Source organism: Varanus komodoensis, unplaced genomic scaffold, assembly GCF_004798865.1.
Source record: "Varanus komodoensis strain SLA01 unplaced genomic scaffold, ASM479886v1 scaffold9, whole genome shotgun sequence".
NCBI lineage: Eukaryota > Metazoa > Chordata > Lepidosauria > Squamata > Varanidae > Varanus > Varanus komodoensis.
The window spans coordinates 29,123,026-29,146,221 of record NW_025336598.1 but is presented as its reverse complement, the minus strand read 5'-3'; the positions used below and the strand labels follow the sequence as shown (position 1 = coordinate 29,146,221).

The 23,196-nt window shown below is 45.7% G+C and overlaps 1 protein-coding gene across 2 annotated transcripts in view; it reads right to left on the bottom strand.

The window, feature by feature from the left end:
• The window catches only part of ABCB11 (ATP binding cassette subfamily B member 11), a 57,174-nt gene continuing 33,978 nt past the window's right edge, over positions 1 to 23,196 (bottom strand). For both annotated transcript variants that reach the window (XM_044418383.1, XM_044418384.1), the window contains 10 exons: positions 22,059 to 22,223; positions 19,784 to 19,888; positions 19,495 to 19,656; positions 17,391 to 17,594; positions 14,903 to 15,144; positions 13,574 to 13,730; positions 10,008 to 10,205; positions 7,466 to 7,672; positions 5,336 to 5,482; positions 1 to 2,622 (listed from right to left, as the gene is read on the bottom strand). In XM_044418383.1, coding sequence (XP_044274318.1) covers positions 2,422 to 2,622; positions 5,336 to 5,482; positions 7,466 to 7,672; positions 10,008 to 10,205; positions 13,574 to 13,730; positions 14,903 to 15,144; positions 17,391 to 17,594; positions 19,495 to 19,656; positions 19,784 to 19,888; positions 22,059 to 22,223 — 1,788 coding nt within the window. In that variant the 3' untranslated portion in view covers positions 1 to 2,421. The remainder of the gene's footprint in view (positions 2,623 to 5,335; positions 5,483 to 7,465; positions 7,673 to 10,007; positions 10,206 to 13,573; positions 13,731 to 14,902; positions 15,145 to 17,390; positions 17,595 to 19,494; positions 19,657 to 19,783; positions 19,889 to 22,058; positions 22,224 to 23,196) is intronic.

Here is a 23,196-nt window from a genome sequence, read left to right as displayed (position 1 = left end):
CTTTTGATTTCTTAACTTCTGTGGCACCAATGTGAACACCCCTGATACAATTACACCCCTGAGCTTCTCTGGTTTACCTTTCTTCCCCATCCAAGTTTCTGGTGTTCTTTTTATTTAGAGAATTTAGAGAAGCACTGGAGCTGCTACATCATGTGAGTATGCAGGGAAATCAGTAAAGCTATGTGTGGGTAGCAAACACCTACCTCTGATCTAGGTCCCGAGTGATTCCCCCACCCCCAGCGCATCTGGTTAACTGGCACTCTGCCAGGCATCCTCCATTATTTGATCTAGGCTTAGCTCTCTCAAAAAAGCAACAAATCTTGACTCTCTCTCCTTGAATAAACCAACTGGTTCCCACCACCATCGGCTTGTGGATATACAAAGTAAGTTGTTAAGATGGTGGGCTTCACCACACATTGACCTCATAAATGGAGGCTATTGCAACAGTGGAGAGACCAGCCATCAGTCTCTGGAATGGATCTTGTTTTACTGAAAAGAGATTCTCATAAAAATTTATTCTCAAAAAATTCCTTCTGGCATTTTCCTACTGGAAGCTTGGTGTGTGTCCCCCACCACCCAATCCTTTTAGCAACAATCTCAGCATATGCTCTATGCGTTAATATCACTAGACTGATCTTTTGATTTTATTTCTATGTGTGGTTGAGGCTATTCATGTTTCACTCCTGTGTTTCTCCTTTTTCCGAAATAAACTCCAGCTTGTGTTTGGATAGTTCCCAGTGCTATTTCTTAAAAGGATTTTCTCATTAAACTCCCCACTATATGAAATACTGCATAGTTGTAAAGCTCCATTTTCTGTTTTCAGAGATGTAGAATTTTGGAAAGGTTAGGAAGGAAAACCCAAAACACCTTTTCCCCGTGAGGCCTGGGCTGAAGGGAGGAGACCCTGGCAATTTGGCTCGGCAGCAGTTCAAGCAGGGGGTGGAAGAGGATATGCCAAGAGGTGCATTCTGGTTGGTGGCAGCTAGCAGAGATTGTCTGACGAACCCACATAATGAAGGGGTGCAGTCTTAACGCTTTTGCAAGAGGAGCCATAGGCTGGTTGTGGCACATGTGCTTTCAGTAGATACAGTTCCAAGTTCAATTCCTGGAAATCTCCTATTAAATCAGGTAGCAGGACTGGGGATGGCCTCCAATAGAGCAGATGCTGCTGGCCAGATAAAGTTGTGATGCCCAGAGTCTGTTTATTTAAAACCAAGTATCCAGAACAGCTGCAGAATGACCTTAGAGAACACATGAACTCTGGCTGGATTACTCCGTTAGTTAATCCTGATGAGCTTCTGCTAGTAAGAGTGTTTCCTGTGGTTTGAAGAAAATAAAATTCTCCTGATGACCAAACACAACTAGGGACAGTTACTTAGGGTTCTATCAGAGAGACATAAGAGAAAACATAAAATAAACCTCTGCCAAGAACGCAGAATATGTAAAAGATATGCCTAGAACCGGTTGTTTTGACACCAGAAGAGTAGGTCAAGATAACCCTGGACAAAAGTATGAGAATGTTTCCTGCTATGATGCTTTTCTACATCTAATCACTGCAGAAAGCTGTGGCAGCTGGTCTTGACTGGAGCTGGGCTCACTCTATTGCTAGTGTACACCTGCAAAAAAGTCTTTTTTCATAAAATTACTTGCTGGTCTCTCTCATGATGAGACAATAAACAAGAGGGACCTCTTTTTTTTGTCCTCAGCAGGTTCTCTGGCAGTTGCAGGACAGCTGTGTAAACCATTGTGCAATTCCTTTCATGCTCGCACATCAAAGACTTGGACGTTGCTTCATTCAGTACAGTAGTTCTGATCGAGCTGTAGCCCCGTTCATGGCCTTTGGTGGTGCTGTGCTCTGTGTATCTCTACATCAAGACAGATCTAGCCAGTGCAATAAGCTGGGCTTCAGTAGGAGGCGCCTGCAAATCCACGTTTCCCATGTTGGCTGCACACAATGTGCCCCTTGCCCAGTGGGTGGGGAATAGAGTCACAGTTTCAGAACTTGCTCCCCACAAAACTGCCTTTGAAGATGCTATATATGGAATAGTCAGGTGCAAAATAGTCTTCTCTCTCAATGTGCCCAGCCTGCTTCCAAAGCTTCCCTCATGCTTGGGACTGGGTCTTTCCACTGTCACAACTAGCACTGAGGCGGGATGCCACATTTCCCCACAACATCAAGTGGAAGCTTCACTTTGAACCCAAGGTTGTGAGCCGGTTGCCTTTCTTCCAAAAGAGAAAAAAAATGCAGTGGTGGGACCAAAGAAATTAGTCATAAGCTGGCTAATAGGAGTTTGCGTTCACTGTACAATACTTGCCCGCAAAGGCACATTGTCCTCTGTGCAACATAAACATGATATATTCATAGCAGTCATACCAGTCCTCAAATATGACAGAAATTGCATCTCAGAGCAAACTTGCAGCTCAACTAATGGGAGCCCCCGTGGTGACCAGCTTGTAGTATGCCCCTTCCTGCACCATCAGTTCCTCATGCGTGCCCTTTTCAATGATTCTTCCTTGTGACATGACCGCGATGGTGTCAGAATTCTGGATGGTGGACAAGCGGTGGGCTATGATGATGCAGGTCCGGCCTTCTCTGGCTTTATCTAGCGCAGCTTGTACGGTCTAAAGTCAAGGGAGGAGACAAGAGTGAAGGACCACAAGCTGCTGCAGAGCACCGCTCAACAGATCCTGTTACCCATCTTTCAAGACGGCCATCATGGTTAATGGACAGAACTGATGTACGAGCAGCTCGTGGGGCAGCGGGTGTGTTTAAAGTGAATGCGTGCACGCGGCTAGGGTTGCGATGATCGTCCCCAGAATCTGTTTGCTGGCCTTCTTCTCAGGCTCAGCCCTTGCTCAGGAAGCAAGCCGAGCTGAGAGGAGGTCTGTCAGGCTGAGCAACGGCAGCCTCCTACTGCAGCACAAGCAACGCCATTAAGTCGCACGCGCGGACGAAGGACATGGCTTGCACAGTGGGCAACCACACAAATGCTGGGGCATCTGGACCCACAGCTGTGAGAAAGCAGGACAGTCCGGGGAGGCTGGCCCTGGGAATCTGCAGATGGATTCCTCACACTTCGCCACACAGTCCTCTTCAAGTGTATTTGTTTAGTTCTCTATGTGCATTCAGAAATCCTGACCTGATGCAGTGAGCTTATGGAGAGGGTAAGAACAGGGATGAGAAAAGAACAGTGTGTGACTCCTTGACTGTTTTTCTGGTGAGTACAGAAATGCTGAGTGGGGCAGACATGGAGAGGCAGAGATCTAGGAATGGAAACGCTTCCATGGGGGGTGATCTACAATGCGGGACACAAACCCCTCTTTAAGCCAGTTCATAACTGGGGCTGGCCTGAACGACCATACAGGGCTCCATCACACCCCAGTACCTAGGAGTGCAAAGAGCTTTCCGATCCCTTGTGGCTGTGTGATCCTCAAGTCCTAAGATTTCTACAGGGAGAGCCTGCTGTGCAGGTGCTTTGAGGCAACTCCTCTCAAAGTTCAGCTGGCCGCTGGTAACACTCTAGTAATGTGTGACCCAGGGAGCAAGAAGCTCATCCCACCAGACAAGGGGAGAGGCAGTTCTGCCTGTGTGCAGCAGGAAGCCAGTCTGTGCTGGAAGTTTATTTGAAGCAGAGGCAGAGAGCTGTCTTTGCCATCAGCTCTGAACTTTAATTAAACAGATTTCTTTCTTCATTCTTTTACTTCATTTTTATTGTACCTCTGAGACTGTTCTAGCTGTGGTGTGGAGGGTGGCTTATTGGATCACTGTTTTACTTTATTTATTAATTGCATTGTTGTGACTTTATCACAGGGGCTTTATAGTAATTATTATAATTTTTATTTGTAGAGAGCCTTTGCACTCATGGATGGGGTAGAAATGTAATAAACAAATAAATAAATAGCAGCCTGTGGCAATACAGGTTCCCCTGGATATGTGACAGAACCTGCTGGGACTGCTTATGTAGTGAACCCTGGTCTTCTGCTCGCTCGCTCGCTCGCTCGCTCTCTCTCTCTCTCTCTCTCTCTGTGATGAGAGAGAGAGAGAGAGAGAGAGAGAGCTCTCAGCCTTGATAGAGGGGTGAATGTGCATACTAATGCTACCTTTGTAGCATGCCTGCTGCTAGACCAGGGGTGCAATACAGTTAGTGACTCGATCACAGTAAAATGGCTTTGGTGCAACAAGCACAAGGCAAAAGTAATGTATGAACGGGACCTGGGAGAACCACACCGTAAGCTGCGCAAAAAACTGCTGAGGTGCAAAACCGTCCAAAATGTGCTCCAGCCAATTGTTTGTTCTGTCACCCTTGGAATGTACCTGAAATACGCCCCTGCCTAGCTGGCAGAATGGATGGCAGTAAGAGATCAGCAGCATTAAAATGTTTGGTAACAGAAACACTGAGGTAGCAGCAGGTGCATCCAAGCGTGGCCAGGGAGACAAGTGGAACCTCTGTGTACATTGTGAGTCAGTGATCAGAAGTGAGCAAAAGTCATGCTTGAACAGCAACACAATGTAGCTGTGCCAGGTACTTTTAGTTTTTTTTTTTGGGGGGGGGAGTTATCCTATTTCTTGACCATGATAAATGCTGATAAGGGAGTTCTGTTTGCAGAGTTTCATCTGTGATGCCTTGTTAGGGGTGTGTGCGGGGTCTAAGAGGAAATGAAAAGCCAGCGGATTTTCTAGGCCTGATGATGGACTCCATCTCATCAACCCTGGATGACACAAGCCAAGTGATCATGCAGACTTCCATTTTTAATACAGCCTGCAATCTATGTTTCTTTTTTTAAAATCCAGGGAAATGTGTGCAAAATTCAGGCTCCTGCTATAGAATTTGTGCAAATTTGTAAGAATGGTGGAGCAAATTTTGTACTAATCTGAAATGGACTATCAGAAAATTCCAAGCAGCCAAGGCGAACTGTGTGCAGTGCAGCAAGAGCAGGGTGTTTGCATACATCTCATGCTAAATGCTACAAGAACAAGCATCAAATGAATTGGGCCTGATTTGCACACACTGTGCTAGAGATTTTAGTTCTTGGCTCCAAATTTGCACAAACATTTTGAACAATTTCCGGGAAGGCAAAAAAAAAAAAAAAAAAAGGCTCCGGCTAGACCTGCTTTTGGCTGTTAGGCCTGAAATGTGTTAAAAGCCCATTGTTAGGTGTTTTAGTTTTGCAAATCCTATCATAGATACATGATAGATACATGCAACCATTTCCTCTTGCTGTAACTATAAGCATGTTAGGTATAGTAACTAGCCCTGGCAGGCCCTAATACAAAATATTTTCATAGTCATGCCAATAAACTTGATCCATGAGATTTACTTTCACTCCTATTTACCTGTTCACTTTCGGTATCCAATGCAGATGTCGCTTCATCTAATAGTAAGATCTTGGGATCTCGGACAATGGCCCGGGCTATAGCAATGCGCTGCTTTTGTCCACGAGAGAGTAGCGATCCTTGGGCCCCAACATTAGTTTCATATTTCTGGAAGACAAACATAACCTGAAATTTAAGTGACTGTTTATCATTGGAATAAGAGGATAGATAATTATGATGCTGTCACTTTGGGAAAATGAAACATGAATCATTAACATATTACTGCTATTCTATTAGTGGAGTGGCATGAACTACAGTTGACTTTATGTAAATTGTCCTTCATTGCATTCTGGGTTTGAGTTTAATTTGGAGTTTGGCTTTGGAATTTAACAGAAAAGGAAATCTGGGTTATTGATATGAGCAGCTCATGTTATTCTTTGGACATGAAAGCTATTTAGAGCTGAATGCTTACAATTAAAATAAAGCTATTAACTAATTCCACTGAATGCTTTAAAAAAGCACAATTAACTCTGAGCATAAAGATCCAAAAGACCATTCTTCCTCCCACGCAGCGTGACCTGTTGAAAAGCACACTGAACCTGGACAGCCATCTGAGTGGGATGGTGCAAACTGGTGTCCTGCAACACCAGGGGGTTGGACACGATGGCCTTCTTGGCCGCTTCCAACTCTTCTGTTCTATGATTCTGTGATTCTATGAGCTGCTCTGGGGCAGGAGCAGGTCTTGCTGGGCCGTGACAGCACTGAGGCTGCTGCCCCAAGTGATCTCCAAGTGATCCTGGGAGAAGCAGCCCTGGGACCCCGCTGACCACGCGCCTGCTGTTGCCCGTGGCTGCACCACTCTGACTCTGCCCTGGCTGCTGCCCTGTGCCCTAGGCCTCCCTCTAAGCAGAGCGTTGGTGGAGACCACACTCTGCAGGGCTGTGCCAGGCACTCAGTCCCGCCTGTGGAAAGGGCCACTAAGGGTGGCTGCCTGCCATGGCTTTCTGTAGTTCTGCCAAGCCCAAGTGCCTCCCTCTAAGTGCCCCTCGCTGGAGGGAGCCACCGGCACAGGGGTGACCGCAGAGACCACCCGTGCTTCCTCAGCATGCTGCGCTCTGGAAAAGAGAGGGGGCACGGAGGCTGTCAGCAGTGCCGACTGGCAGGGTGGCTCCTGTTTCCGGACCCTCGCCCAGGAACAGCACACGGAGGCCACGCATGCTCCCTGTCCCCATGATAGCAGCAGCATGTCCTCCCGCTTCTGTTCTGGGACAACCGCAACGTGGCTGCCGTGAGAGACGTGGCGGGCGCAAAGGAAAAGCCAGCTGCCCAAAAGGCAGAGTGCAGCCCAGGGACAATGGTGGGAAATGGAGGTGGCGCCTGCCAGGGGTTCTTAGGATGCTTCAAAGCAAACCAGCGGCAGCAAAGAAAATGGTTCCTTTTTTAAAAAAAAAGGGGGGGAGTAGGACTCCTTGGAGGATGCCAAGGAAGGCATGTGTTCAGGAGCACAAGGACAGTCAGAACACCATGCTGCCTGTCCCAGTTATAGTCCGACTGCTGCCTAAAGGCAGGGTCATCTTCACCGCAGGGCCTCACAGTTCAGTCCACAAAACCCAAAGCACGACATTCCACAGGCCAAGCACAAGCAAGAACCCACGTGCTAAATGGTGGGGATCTACTATTTGGCGCTTGTGTCAAATCTGGTACCTGCCTCCTGCTGCCAACTCAGAGGCCGGAAAGAAGAGTGGCAGGACCAGCAGTTTTGGAACTGTGCCTTGGCAGCAGGCCCTTGGGGGCTCTGGCCCCCCACCCTGCCATCGCTTCTCCAAACAGTCCTTCAAAAACAGCTAATTATCTCTGGCATTTTTACCCTACCCTTCCTCCAAGAAGCTCTGGAGAGGGCATGTTTTTCCCTTTTCCATAGGATCCTCCCAACAACCTCTTAAGTTAGGTTCAACTGACAAAGGGTGGCCAGCCCCAGGTCACCCAGTAAATGCAACCTTGATCAAGGACACCTGGTAGCAGACACATGGCCACGTAACCAATGTATAGTCGATCTTGGAACAGCCCTGAGAGATTCCGTGGTTCACAGCCCTGTGGACTCTTTGTAGTAACCCTCTTTGTTTACACCCCCACCGTAGTTAAGGCGCTCACATCGGGAAGGGACATGACGAAGTCATGCAGCTGAGCCTTCATGGCTGCCGCTATCACGCTTTCCATAGAAATTTCTCTGGTGTTATCGCCGTATTTAATATTGTCAGCAATACTACAGTCAAAGAGCACAGGCTCCTGAGACACAATTCCAATTTTAGATCTGAGGAACTGCACGTTGACTTTCTTGGTGTCGTGTCCATCGATCAACTGCACATTAAAAACACAAAACACAAAATATTTAGTTGGCCACAAGGGGTTTAAGGGTGGAAGTTTCAGTTTTACAACCTACATTAAGCTGACTGGAACCCCTAAATGCAGAGACTTATAGCTTATGGGATTCTTATTCCCTGCTGAGCTAAAGGTGGTAGAGCAGGAGGAGTGACAGAGAGGATCTTTGCCTTCCCGTCCCTCATTTTGTGCTGTTCTTACTAGATGGGCTTTTTGGACCCTATAGCAAGAATGTCTTTGAGGAGAGGGAAGGAGTCTGGAGGACCCACACCCTCCCACTGGACTGCCCCCATTACCACCTCTTCAAGGCAGCTTTTTAACCTCAGAGAGGCAACCCTGTGATTCTCTCTGCTCTGTCTGTGAAAGGGATCAGATGCCCAACTCCCTCTTCTGACTCTTAGCTTCGAATGGGTTTTCCAAGGTATGGTCCTCGAGATGGTCCTCGAGATGCTTGCTGAGGAACCGTCATATTCCCGACTGGTTTCCCACAATTTAAACAAGAATTTGGTTGGGATGTAATTCCCTTGCTCTTTTGCTTAGATTTAACCCTAAAAAGAGTTCTATAGAACTCACTTGGATAATGAATTTTGAACAAATCACACCTATAACAAATCTTGCAGAATGGAACAATCTTGTTTGAGATCCCAGATGCTCCACTGCATCCCCCCTCATACCCATTTTTCTTCAGTTCTTCCTGAACAATCAATCAGCACTGGGTGCTCACCAAGCATGCTAAGACTTTTGGAGTCCCAGTCTCACCTGACCAGCATTTCTTGTAAACAGTATTTGTTATTTTATTCTTGGGTTCCTCCAAGCTTGCAGATACCTCTCTCTTATGTACTACTTTTAATAAACACAAGAATAATTTGAAGAACAGAGGTTGCATTAATATATACAAGAACTTGGAACAAAGTCAGTGTGACTCCATCCAATCTGTATGTCCCCCTCTTGGTTTTCCATTTCACCCACAGTAGTCAGCCAGCACTCTTTTGCTTTTATTAAAAGAGGGTTTTCCCCTACTTCCCCAGTAGTCTTCTTTTTTCTTTGAAATTTGGAGTTTCCTGTTGAGAGCTCCCTCTTATGTGTGAGTGGGGGTGCCATTTAGCTACCTAAGCAGAAGTCCCTACACTGTACATTCAAACACAGAGGGAATGTTGTTGAATTCAGGCAGTTCGGTAGATTCTATGCTTGTTATCAGCTGAGATTCTTATAAGAGATACTCTTATTACATGAAATCTTCCAAGTTGTTCATTCAAACAGTTTATTCAAATTGTTACCCAAGTGTATTCAGTGGAAACGTGCTTGCCCATATTTGTGATGTCTGTCATGCAACAGTGATTTCGCATGATTCTACTCTTAACTTTTATAAAAACGGGTAGAGCAATATCCAGTGTTAGTCCTTACTAAGACTAACTTTAGACCCACTGAAAGGAGCAGGACCTGTCTCATTCAGTTCAATTGGCCTACTCTAAACAATCACAGTCTTCTATTAATACGAAAGTAACTTTTATTCTGTCATGAATTGCAGACTATGTGGGGGGTGGGGGGAGTGTTTCTATCACAACTGCTGAGGGGGAGGGAAACGTAAAGCTTTAAATGTAAATATTGCCGTCCCAGCTTCCAAGTTGCTACTGTGTGGAGTCTGAGGCTAGCAGTGGCTACTAACCACAATGATTATATACCGCCCTGGGGTTCAGTGGTACGATTGATTCCCCTGTACTGGAGACAAACAGTGGAGGAAGGCTTTTGCCCCTTTGCCAGCTTGTGGGCTCTCCAAGAGGCATCCAGTGGGCCCCTGTGAAAAACAGGCCTGTAATCTGATCCCGCAGGGCTCTTCTTATATCCCTGTGAGTATTACGGGATGAGTCCTTGGGTGCGATCCAGGCACAGACCTTCGTATGACTGTCAGGATGCAAGACTCAGGACCTTTAAGCAGATGACATGCCTTTTGGTGTGTGCTAAGTAGGAGGAGTTGGGTGCAGGATCCTGCTCTTGCATGCTGATCACCCTTACTGACAAAGTCCACTTCTTTCTAAGAGAAGAAAAGGCTGGATCTTACTTTTCATGGTTATTTGAGGGTTTGTGCGGGACTTACAAACCAAGTCATTACAGACAATCCAAGCCTGGAATGCCAAACCTAGTTTTACAATCTCTGTCCTAAAGTCTACAGGAAAACTGTAGACATGTTTAATTTGCATCTGCTTTTTTATGTATGTTACCCTGAGAGTTTGCATATAGAGCAATGCATGCATTTAATTAACTCCTCCTCCTCCTCCCCACTGGTGCTATTTTGCTAAGACAATGGGCAACTTACCACTGTTCCTTCCTCAGGGTCATAAAATCGCTCCAGAAGCTGGACACTGGTGCTTTTTCCACATCCGCTGCTGCCCACAAAGGCAAGGGTCTGGCCAGGCTTCACGGACACTGAGAGGCCATTTAACACTTTGATGTTAGGGCGAGTCGGATATGTGAACTTACAATTCAGAAATTCAATGCTTCCGCTGAAAATATCCTGAGTTTACAAAGATAAAAATGTCCTGGTGGAGTTGAGTTCACAAAACCAGCATTTCCCAGTCCTCCCCTGGAGCAAAGGCATGGATCTCTGTGAAAGATGATTTTTACAAGGGCTCTCCAAAACTATCTCCAAATCATAGCTCCCTCCACACTGGCAGATATATTCTGTGCTTTGACAATAGTTTTAGTGGCATCTTATGTTTTAAAAAATCATAAAGATGTTTCATGTTTTTGTGCTATGGCTTTGGCAAGCATGGGATTTGTGACTTTTTAAAACATTTACTAGAGCCAAATTTTCATGCAGTGACTTTCCCAGGTCTGTTGTGACTGGCCATATCTGCACAAAAGTTATTTTGTGACTGTCACTGATGAAAGACATTTTGTGACAAATACTCAGAATTCCAAAGTCCCCACAGGCCCAAAAACTGTGGGGAGCCCTGCCCCAGAAAACGTCTTTCAAATTCCTTTTCTGAGAGTGACCGCCATCATTATGAACCATCTGGTTGTTGAAGATGCTATCACTGAGGCTTCTGTTTGATACAATCAGGACACAAAGTACAAACAGCAGCCCTCATGCCAGCTGTCCCCCAGCTAGTGCCTGCCAGATGTTTTAGACTCCAAATTCCATCTGCCCCAGCCAGCAAAATCAGTGGTCAGGAATCTTTGGAACTGTAGCCCAAAACATTTGGAAGGCACCAGGTCGGGCGAGCCTGGTGTTGTAACAAACCTCATTGTCCTTAAAGCACCCACTACTGGCTCCAGGTGTTTGAGAACCCTCAGCCAGCAGACCTTCCCTCAGTGAGTCCACCTCTCACTGCCAGGCAGACAGGCAGGAGCCTGGAGGCAGGACATTTCTGCTCCTCTTTCTCTCCAGGACTGTCTGTCATCTGGGCCAGACCAAGAGGCAGATTGCCATGGTGAAAAGCAGCAGCAACTCAGGGGCCCTCTGGTAGGTGTCCAACCCTACCTACCGTGATGCTAGCCTTGGAGGTGCCGGGATAATTTTGTCTGCTTGCACTACAAAACAGGCTAGCAAGTCTACCCCTCCAGAAATTGCTCTTAGCTGCAATCTCATAGCAGGTTACTTGGGAGTAAGCTCCACTGAACCCAGTGAGAAAAACATCAAAGGACTGCACTCTTTTCTTTTTTATTAATTACATTTTTATACTACCATGTAGCCCATGGGGCTCTCTGGGCAGTGCACAATATAAACAAGAATGAAAACATTAAGAGACAATAAAACAGAAAACATGAAATTCAGCAACTCGACAGGCTATAACAAGGGGTTATCCAACTTATAAACACAGTAGCAACTTGGAAACATCAATAAAAAGAGTATTAAAACCAATATTTCATTAACTATTAAAATGTCTGGTAAATAAAAAAGTTTTAACCTGGTACCAAAAGGAGAATAAGAATAGCGCCAGGCAAATTAGTTTCCATTCCAAAACCAGACCTGAAGCCTGACTGAAATGCATCTGGACAATCTGTTTCATCCAAGAGACCCTGGAGCTGCCCGGCCACCACCTGCTCAAGCACCTTGCCCAGGGCGGGGATGTTAGCAACTGGTCCATAATTATTCACATCCACTGGGTGCATGTGAGGCTTTTTTGGGGTGGCACAACCACAGCCTCCCTTAAAGGGGCTGGCATCACTCTTTCTCTCAAGGAGGCACTGACAGCCTCCTGGACCTGGTGCCAATCTCTTCTTCAGATCTTCCAATTAGCCATGATGGGCAAGGGTCGGGCACACAGGTCGTAGGATGGACATGGCCAAGCACCTTGTCCACATCCTCTGGCCACAAAAGCTGGAACTCATTGAACAAAATCACACCAGACAGTGCCCGGGATACCAATTACTGAGTCATTTCTACCCCCTCATTAAATAACATTCAAAAGAAAAAGAAAAAGGAAGTAATCTATTTAACTGTAAAGACTGACTCATTTCTTCGTATTTGCACTATTCCAAAGAAAAGAGAAGTTGCGCAGAAACTACGTTAATATTTGCATTGCCTTACTGTTGATGTATTTACCACCACATTTTCTGCCTTGCAGGTGGTTTTAAAGTGCAAAACCAGCATGTCCTGTCAATGTCATAGCTAGGGAGCTACGAGGTCATAACTGCGTTCATCTGCTTGCATCCTGCCACAGGGCGTGTGTGTTGTGTGTGTATGAGAGAGAGAGCTCTGTGTATGACTGCATACCTGTATATGCACACATGCCTGAGTATAGACACACACACAGCCCAATTTTCCCTTGTGAAGTCCAAGTGAAAAACCATGCTACCAGTGCAGAATAATGGACTCATCCTGAAAGATACATGACCAAATCAGTGCTTTCTTTGCGTGGTTCTGTAGGGCTATGAGAGTAGCCAGGGCCAGTCTCAAGGCCAGTAAATGCTTGGCCCTCACCTACATCCCGGCAGAAGCCTGGCAGCCAGAGCCCCACAAGGGCTGCTGCTCCTCTGCACTGCTGCAACCTGCCTTCCCATTTGGCTCTGGAACGGTGCCCCGGGGGGGGGGGGGGGGGGGGGGGGGGCCCCCCTGCTGGCCCCCCCCCCCCCCTTGGGCCCGGGAGGGGGGCCCCGGGGGGGGGGGGGGAGCGGAGCTGGTGCCACTCTGCTGGCCCACTGGCCCTCTGCTGACCAAGCAGGGAAGCACTGGCAAGGATGAGGCAGGGGCCGGTGGCAACGGGAAGGAGAAGGCAGCCTCACTGGGGAAGGCCCTCAGGAGCTCCCGCTGGTGTTCATCCATGCAGCCGCCTTGCTTCTCCTTTCTCTGGGTTTAGCTTAGCCATTGAACTTGCTAAGGGTGTGATCCTATGCATGTTTAGACAGCAAAATGGCCTACAGCTCCTAGCATGGGCTGAAGGATTGCCTTCTGTCTGGACATGTATAGGATTATTCCCTTAAGATCTCTGTACACAGAGGAGTGCGGAAACAACAGTGTATTAGGAGAGCTTACCAGGGAACTAGAGGGCCACTCTGGAGACAAAAATGCAAAGGGAGAGGCGAGAACTGGACATGTATTAGTAAACACCCATATAATGCCTTTTCTGAGCCACTGAGAGCATGATAAAAAGGTGTGCTGCGTGTACTGTGCATATGGGCAACTTAATTCAGCCCAGTATTAGAACCAGTTTGCTTTGTAATTGCAGATTTGTTCAAGTGAATAGGGTCTGTTTTACAAAACACGCAGGCTGCTCTTATGGGACCAGTACACCTGGTTTGTTCAGGTTTTCCTGTAAGCCTTAGAAATCTCTGCCCACACTATAATCTAGTTTGCATGAGTGTGGAGGAAGGGACTGCTGGAACTTTGATCTTCCCGATGCCACCATGGTGTGATTCCATTCTAATCCTTGTTCTTACCCATTTTTCTCCGATGTCACTGTATACACTGATTTGGGGAATCCGGTCCACTAGCTGGAAAAAGCGTGCTCCAGCTATTTTGGCTTTGGCATAATTAGGTGTGTAAGAGGATGCTCTTCCTAAAGCAGTTCCACTTGTCACAATGGAGGAGATCACTCTAGAAACCAAGAAGAAAAGTTTTAGCTCAGGGGAAACTTAATAGCCCTGCTGACTCAGGCCAAGCAGGGACGGCATGAAGGGCAGGGGTGGTCGGGCATCTGCCAAGCCCCCACAACTGAGCAGGGGCCCAATGGCAGAAGCTCTCTAGAGTAGCTCCACCTCTTCACCATCACAGCCTGCTTCCTCCTCTGCCTCTTGAGGGTACAAAGACGCGGTGGCGGTAAGAAGGAGCAGCTGTTGATGTCCCTGCCTACTTGTTCCTTGTCTTTGTGGGAATAGTTGCAAGAGAAAGGATAGCAATGGCAGCTTGTGGCAGAGGTGGAGAGAAGGTGGACCCAAGGAAGGGGGCGCTCCTGTGACTGACTTGCCCAAGGGCATGCAAGAAGCTGGCACCAGAAGAGAGGACCACTATTTGTTTTGGCAGTCGGCCAGACATGTATTGGAAGCCCATAAATAAGGCATGGACAAAAGAAATCTTCCCCACCTCACTTGGGTTTGATTTGCTTTGTTCTACCATAGCATGGCCACCATCAAGTACTTAAAAGATTAAAAGTACCAGCCCATAGGACATAGCTGTGCATTAGATATAGACATGCTAATTTATATATGTATAGGCAAATTTGCAAACTATTAGTAGGATTTATTTAAATTTCATGGGAGGTCAAGTAGCCAATTGATTTGCCGTTCAAATAGCTCAAATGAAGCAATTGCTTCGGTTAGTTTACTGCCTGACCCAGACCATCATAAACCATGAGGGAAAAGGGTCTCCCCCACACCCAACAGAGGAAAAATAGTGGGGGGGGGATTTTGGCATGTGGGGAGCAGTAACAATCATATATTATGCAATCGTCTTAGAAAATTGCATGCTGCAAGGCAACAATAGGCACCAATGGACACACGGGGCTCCGTGAAACCATTCTGGGGCGCTGGGAGATAGATTCAAGGCCAACCCCCATGGGCCTGGGCCTAGCAAACACTCCTGGTCCCCAGTAAAAGCTATTTAGAAATATACTGGCTTCTGAAATAAATTTATTGATTGACTGACTCATTGATTTGAATCATTATGCCTTTTATCCTTATAAAGGTATCATTTAGGTATCATTTGTCTATAAGATCTTGTGAATTCATGGCTCCTCTGTAAGGAAGAAAAGTGATTGTGTGTGTCCTTACCTGAATACATAGCTGTAGTGAAGACCTTCATTTTCAACTAAAAATCCTCCATACCGATAAGAGGCAGAATTGGCTATAAACACAACGCACTGTGCAAACCCAAAGCAGGCTCCATAAACGTTTGCCTTTTTGATTGATGCTTTGTATGGCATCTCCAGCTGTTTCTCGTATGCTTCTATGAACTTCTTCTCCTTCCCAATTCCAGCTACAGTCCTGATATTTGTAAGGGCTTCATTTGAAATCTGTCCCACCCCCCCACACACAAAAAAGTGAAAAGATTTGTCAGATATCAGTCTGAGAAGTATCTGGTTGCTTTCAGGAGAGCTTATATCTAAACTATACCGGATATATAAAACATATCTGTCTCTATAGTCATTTTAGAACACATGTATCTGAATTTCATACTGCAGCATGAAACAGTTCCAGTTCATGGGACTCAGTTGGATTCACCTGGCGTAAGGCACCGAGGGGAGTCCTGAACTGAGGGCCTTGGTAAGCCATTCATTGGCAAGTTGCCACCAGTACTCCAGTGCCTCAGCAAACCAGGCACACTAACCTCTGGCAGACAGAGGGCACCACTAAGGCTACCAAGCCACCCTGAATATATTTCACTAATCTCACAGTCCAGGAATGGCAACCTAAGCCACCCTTCCCCAGCCTGGTGCCCTCTAGATACTTTGGACTACAACTCCCAGGATTCCCAAACATTGGCCACCTTTGAATTGAATGTCCAAAGCTTCTGGGTGGCACCAAGTCAGAGAAAGCTGCTTCAGGCCAAGGGTGGGCAAATTAGCTCTCCAGATGTTTTAGATTTCAGCACTCAGTATTCCTGGCCATCAGCCATGCTAGCAGAAGTGTTGGGGAGTTTAAGTCCCAAACACCAAGGGGTCTATATTTCGCCTGCCCTGGCTCTTGTCTCCCCGATGAGCCATGCATGGCCTCTGGCCCATGTCTGTTTCTGGTCCTCATCTCCTCCACCATCTTTGACTGTGCCCTCAGCATCTGGTCCTCCTCCGGGAATTTGACTGCCAACCTATCTGTGACCATGTCCTCCTCCCCCGGTTACCTTCTTCTCGCCCTCAGAGTCTCATTGGCTTATCCCAGGGCCAGACCCCCTCACCCCCTCCCTCTGCAGCCAGACAGAGCTTGACCTGGTTTCCTAATCCAGTGAACACTGTTACTCCCTAGATGACTTTTACTCAACTGGGCAAGGCTGCTGTTGCAATTCCTAATGTGGGCTCTTCTGCTGCTCAACCCATGCAAATTGGCAAACACTGGCAAGAGAGGTCAGCAAACAAAAAGCTTGCCCTAGCTTGCTCTATTGCTCTCCATCGCATTCTCAAGTTCTTGGTATCAGCCGTGTGCACACAATGCCTTTGTGTTGTAAGCAACATACTGGAATATTGCTTTTGCATTGTTTGTTCTGGGTGGAGTAGCTCTAGTCTCATATTCAGTTCAATTTACATATGCTTTTGGTCCACAAAGGCACTTGGAGGGGCACGCCATGCTCACCCCTCCTACCATTGTTAAATTTCCCAATTGCTGTTGTTATGGAACTATAAGAAGTGATATTCTTATAGTTTTCTATTGCTTTGGTGAATGTCTAGTTTTACTGGACTTCTCAACTCAACAGTGTCAAACTGGGTTGTCCTTCCTGCTTCTAAGGGAATCCTGGGAACTGTAGTTTTGTGAAGGGACCTGGTCATCTAACTTAATTCTCTTACCATATCTCTTAATATTACTCTGAACCATCTTGCTGGGGTTATAGAAACCTGGAGTAGGTTAGCAGTATAGACAGAGCTACACTTCCCAGTCTGGTGTGAGCAGAACTTGTCTGTTGTGTTGACTAAAGAAAAGAACAAACCAGGTGTGGCAGGTCCTTGAACATTAGAACATGATTTTCTAGATTCTGGTGCAATGTTACATGTGCTTATACAGAAAAAGTCCTGCACCTCCCAGCATTCTCCAGACTGGCTGGCAACTGCTGACAGTTGGACTCAATTCAGTGTGAACATACATAGGATTGCACTCTTACGGTAGAATCGCATGCCTTTCTTCTCAAAATTAGTTCCCACTGAGTGAAATGACTTACATTCCAGTATCTGTATATGGGACTGTAGCCTTAAATGAATTTCTATTCGGATACTAAGCTAGATAAAACTATCTGAAGGAACAATAAGTCTGGCACAGAAGGCAAGAAGTATTGATTTGTTCTTTTCTTTACATCCTCAGTGTATTGAGTAATGGCTGATATTCCTGGCAGTTAGCCAATTGTCTGGTGACAAATATACAGCTTGAGGGCAGCAGCACGCAGATTTATCATGGGCCAAAATTCAGAGGATATCAGCCCTTAATAGTTCAGTTTCTTCCCCAAATAAAGCAGCAGTAGAGTCTGTTCTTCTGTTCTTATGATCAAGCCTGGCCAGTCACCATAAAACCATCCAATATTAATACATAAAATTTAAAATGGTTGTTTTAAAATCATTACCCTCCCAGTGGCTTCCATGGCTTGCTTGTCCTGAGAGGCAAACCCTGTCAGCATCTGAGCCTGCACCATGCCGGATAAAGCCAAGAAAGGCAAGAAGCAGGTGATGACTAAGCTGAGCTTCCAGCTGAAGTAGAAAGCAATGATGACGGCCACTCCGATATTGGCCAGGGAGTTCACAATCATTCCTATCTGGGTTCCGGCTGCCTTAAAATAAAATGAGACAAAAAATGGATCACTAACAAGCTTCTGTACAGTTAAGTGCTAAGGCACCGCTACCTCCAAACTGTTGAAGGATTAAACCTATTTCTCAGGAAAGACCACGGCTCTGGTCTCACCTTTTGTCATATACAGGTCAACACTGTGCAGGGCGAACCCCACAAGTAGCTCCTTACAGTTCAGACTTGAAACTGGAATAGGTCTGCTGCCCACTGACCTTGGAGTCACCAGCCTCCAATGCCTCTTTGCCCGGTTAATTTGCATATATGCAAGTTCATTTTGTTTAGTCAACAACTGGGTTCTTGTTGTGTAATTTGGAGGTGACTGACCAGAGCTCAGGGAAGAGATGATCCTCAACACCTCCAGGTGGCTAGAACACTTTGAAGTGCTATCCAGAGTAAGATCCTATTATTATTATTATTATTATTATTATTATTATTATTATTATTATTATTATTTCAGAGCTTTCTGGGTGGATTATGTTTATTCCCCTCAGCATTTTAAAAGAGCGGTGTGGGGAATAAAGCAAGCCCTCCCCACAGAGGAAACAGGTATCCTCGGCTTCTTCAAGGAGGGCTGGAAAAACACTTGCCTGAAACCCAGTCAGTGTTGGCAGCACTGGGCTGGCTAGATGGACCTATCGTATGATTTCCTCCATTCCTGGGAGTGAGACAAGGGAGAGGGCTGCCCCTTCCCTCCCGTTACTAAAGACTGCTTCCCTCTGGCATGCTTTTGCTAAATAGTAAGGCATATTATCCATGTGTGTTTTGGTTTAAGCCGCTGACACTGCCTCCTTGATGGATTGTTTTATATAGTTTCCATCAAATTTTAATTTTTAAATGCTGCAAGTCCCTCCATCAAGTGCTGTGAAGCAGCAGAAGGAGGGAAACGTTTATTTATTCATTTATTTGAAACATTTGTATGCCACCTATTGTGCCATAGCATCTCTAGGCGGGTCACAATCGAACAATTAAAACCATTAAAAACTAAAACAGCAATTACGCCTGAATCCAATAAATAAACTACATCAATCAAAATCCAAATGAAATCCAAATAGAGGTTTAGTGGCATCAAATATTAAACTGCTTTTATTTTTTTAAAAGATAGGTCTTTGCCTGGTGTTGAAATAGTATAAGGAAGGCACCAGGCGAACCACCTCAGGGAGAGCTTTCCAAATGTGGGGAGCAGCTGCAGAAAAGGCCCTCTTCCTAGCAGCCATCCCTCCCACTTCCCTAAGAGGTGACTCACACAAGAGAGCTCCCTGAATAGATCTCAAAGGTCAGGTCGGCATATATGGGTGTAGGTGCTCCTTAAGGGAACAGGGACCTAAGCTGTTTAGGGCTTTATATGTCAACACAAGCACCTTGAATTGGGCCCAGGCCACAACTGGTAACCAGTGTAGCTCTTTCAATGTAGGTGTTATATAGGCCGCTCTAGGAGCTCCCATTACTGAGTGGCCTGATTCTGCTGGACCGTCTTCAAGGGCAGCCCCACATAGAATGCATTGCAATAATCTATTTTGGATGTCACCAGTGCATGGGTAACTAATTTGTCTGTCCAGGTAGGGATGAAGTTGCTAAATCTGCCACAGCTGGAGGAAACCACCCCTGGAGCCCAAGTTCAGCTGGTATTCCAGGGACACACCTGGGTCCAGAAGCACCTCCGGACTGCGGAGCCTGTCTCTTAGGGGGAGTGCAACCCCATCTAGGATGGCAATGCTGCTCCACCTAGCTGCTTTTCCTTCCACAGAGTCGCTGATCTGTGATAAGCCAATGGCAATAATTGTTTTGTTTCATTTTGATTAAGTTTATACTGGACATACAAACTCCCTTCTGGACTGAGTTGGCATTTCTGATGTGTGAAATTACCTGTATGTGAAATCACTTACCCCCTGAACCTGAGATGCATCAGTGGCTAGTCTTGTAGTCAAGGCACCCGGGCTGTTCCTGTGATCATCAAACCAGCCAATTTCTTGGCCTAGCATAGCCTGGAAACCAATTTTTCTGAGCCGTCTTGTCAGCAGCTCACCAGACTTTGCAAATGTGTATCCCTGCAATGTATTTTTAAAAGAATGTCAATCTAGCCTCAAAGAAGTATGATGAAATTACAAAAGGTGGCAGGGGGAGGGGAGAAAAGCACAGCGCATCCTACTGAAAAGCGCATGCTGTTGTCTTCACCTGCAAGAACTGCGTGCAAAATGACACCAATCCAACAAATACAAAGAGCAGGCAGATGCCGTTGATCTGTGATCTTTGCTCTTCCTCGTCGGGCATAGAAAAGGTCTTGAGAAAGAAAAGAAAATGCTGTTTTCACACCAGAATGTTAAAAAGCACATTGCAATCCTTTTGCACAATATTTGTGTCACATGATTACAGTGATGTGGAAAATCACTTGATTGTATATTCTAGGACTGCCTTCCGCTTCTTGGGGCGCTCCTGATGTGTTGGACTGTGATGGTCCACCGTGGCTGGAAAGGATGGAGAATGCCGCCATCCGATATAGGAGGTGTGTCCAGAAAGCAATGAGAACGAAGTCCCTACGCTCGAGAAGGGCTCTGTGAAGGAAGAAGCTGGCCAAGGCCACTTGGGGTTGGGTGCCAGGTATATGTTAGAACACTGATCAGTTGCATTCCAGCCCTGCCAGAGTTGAGACAGTCTTGTCTGTGACACCCTGTTCAACTGCCTCGTATTAAGAAAAATGCAGGCGAGTTTGGAACAGCGGTACATGATAAAATCGTGTGAAATTGGATAAAAGTGCATCAGAAACTTTGGCAATGGTGAGGAAAGGTTATGGAGAAGCTGCGCTATCATCTGCACAAGTGTACCAATGGCACAAGTTGAGATCAGCTCAACTTGGATCCTCCATCACAACAACACACCGAGTCACAGTGCTTTGGCTGTCGGAGAGTTTTGGACTGAAAAACACCTCACGGAGCTTCCCCATCCACCCTACAGCCCCAGCTTGGCTCCTTGCAACCTTTTCATCTTCCCAAAGATGAAGAATGGTTTGAAAGGACACCATTTTGGTAGTGTGGATAACATTCAAAGAGCCACTACGCAGGCCCTGAACACCATCCCACTTGAAGACTTCCAGGGATGCTATGAAGAATGGGAAAATCATTGGGAGCATTGTGTACACTCATAAGGTACATACTTTGAAGGAGAAAATGTTCAATTGTAAATTTTTTCAATAAAAGAATTTTAAAAATATAATTCTCATTACTTTCTGGACACACCCCTATAGCATCTATAAATGCTACAGATAAATAAAATTACTGAATCAATGGCTTGCTATTCCACTATATCCAATACTTATTTCTTCTTTATTTACTTTTTTAATAAATAAAGTTAGATATCTCAAAGCTGGGCTATAGCATATTCTTGAGTTTGCTAAATCCAAAGATGACAGGGATATTCCCTAAATTAAAAGTTTTGAAACTTACATGAACTTAATATATTAACAGCTTGATCGCATTTTACTTGGTTCCCCAAGTACCTATGTTAAACTACTTTTATCATGGTTAATTAAATTATATAGTAAAGTAGTTATAAAATACCTATTACACAAATAAACTATAGATACAGATGCTTGATTACCTATACTTTTATTATATATATAGGTATAAATTATTAATATATAATACTAATTTATAATATAAATAATATTTGTATTCTCCAGACTGCATAGCAATTTCCATATTTCCCAAGGATGAAGTTTCTCATAACAAACATGACACATTTCTACTGTTGGTGCTGCAACCCTTTCAGTCTCAGCAATGTGGCTCCAAAAATTTCTTGCAAGGGCACAGGAGGAAAGGATAAAATTAATAAGTAAAAAGAATGGTCCCCAACTGAGCTCCTTGCTTTCCTTGTACTGGTCAAGCGAAGGAGGAGCACGAAAGAGCACAACTGTCAAGGACTTGGCGTATCCAGTCCTGCCCTTGCATCTTTGGTAGTGCTACTGCATCCATGGGTCTTGGTGCTAGCAAAGGAGAAACTAGTTCTTCTTAAAGCAGGCTCAGAAATAAGCTGCCCATAATGGATCATATTAAATGCCAATGGCTGTAATGATCATGCTAATTAAAAGGCACAAAGTATGCTTTTGCTTTCTAAAGTATCAAGTACCATTTGGTACCTCTGTTTTGTTGCATTGATAAAAAGTTGTGCCAACCCTTGCCCCAACTGTGTCATCGGCTGGATCATGCAGAGCCACGCTACGTCAACGATGCTGGCAGAAGTGGGTTTCCTGGCCGCTTCCTTCTTACAGCATCTCCCCCAGCCTCTTGAAAATACTACATCAAGTTGGAATTGAAAATACTACATCAGGAGCCTTATGGAATTGGACAAGAAGCAGAAAATATAAGGAAGAAAATCCATTTGCACCTATGTGGCGTTAGACGAATGAGTGGAGGCATTCAATGCATAGGAAAGAAAGCGGGTCATCAGGACTTACACCAAGAATCTGACTGAACAGGATGGCATACAGTGGGTTGACGGCCCCGTTGGCAGCAGCTCCAAAGGATCCCAGCACCATATAGGGCCACTCAGAAGCGTTGTATTTCAGGATCCTCAACACATTCGTGGGTTTTACTTCTTCCTCATCTTCCGGAATCAGCTCCTAGAAGAATTTTAAAAACATGAAGGGAGTGAAAACATTCCTAAATTGGAAAAGCATGCCTTTTCCAAAAGATCCATGTTGTAGTAGCATCGAAAATAATAAGCAGGGTCACGGCTGTCTTCTACTCCTGTTCCCTCCATGCTTCCACTATACGGTTGCAAGAGAGAGTTGCACGCATGCATGGAAAAATGAGTCACTTGTATTCATGTCTGAATCATGCATATACCCACTTTGGAAAGCAGTGCACTCACCCATCTAATCGCCAGTGCTTTTCATAATGTTCAAATTTGCCGTTATATTTATTAGGAAGAACCAATGTGCACAGCTTCATCATAAACCTATGCCATTAGTGCACGGTTAACACATCATGGCCAGTTGCTCAGTAATTTTCCATCCGTTTTAGAAGTGGTCATGAGAGGACAATCACGTCTGGCCACAAGTCTTCTTTTCAAAGGTCCCTCTCTGCACCTCTCATCTTTTTCAGATGCCAGGAGCTTTAAATTTCAGTGCCTAGAAAGCCGTCTTATGTTCAGGGCTGTTCCTACCATTAGGCAGGAGGAGGCAGCTGCCTGAAGCAGGCAATGGTGGAGGATGCAACAAAGGCTTGCACCCCTAAGCAAGCCTGCAGACATCTGGTGCTGTGGAGGATGCCCCATCTCTAGTGCTGAGGAAGGATGCAGCTGCCTTTGCATCCCGTCTGCCAGTGCACACCGAGTGGAGAGGGGCTTCGGCTTTCCTTCGCCTTACAGCAAAATGCCTTGGGGCAGCTCTGCTCATACTGACTCAGACCACTGGTCTGCCTAGTTGAGTCCTGTCCACAGCAGCGGTAGGCAACCTGACAGCTTTCATTTCTTTTGGACTACAAGATCCACAAGCCCCTGCCAACACAGCCAATGGTCAGGACTGATGGGAGCTGCAGTCCAAAACATTGGAGGGTGCCAGGCTGTCTATCCTTTATCTATCCACAGATGAG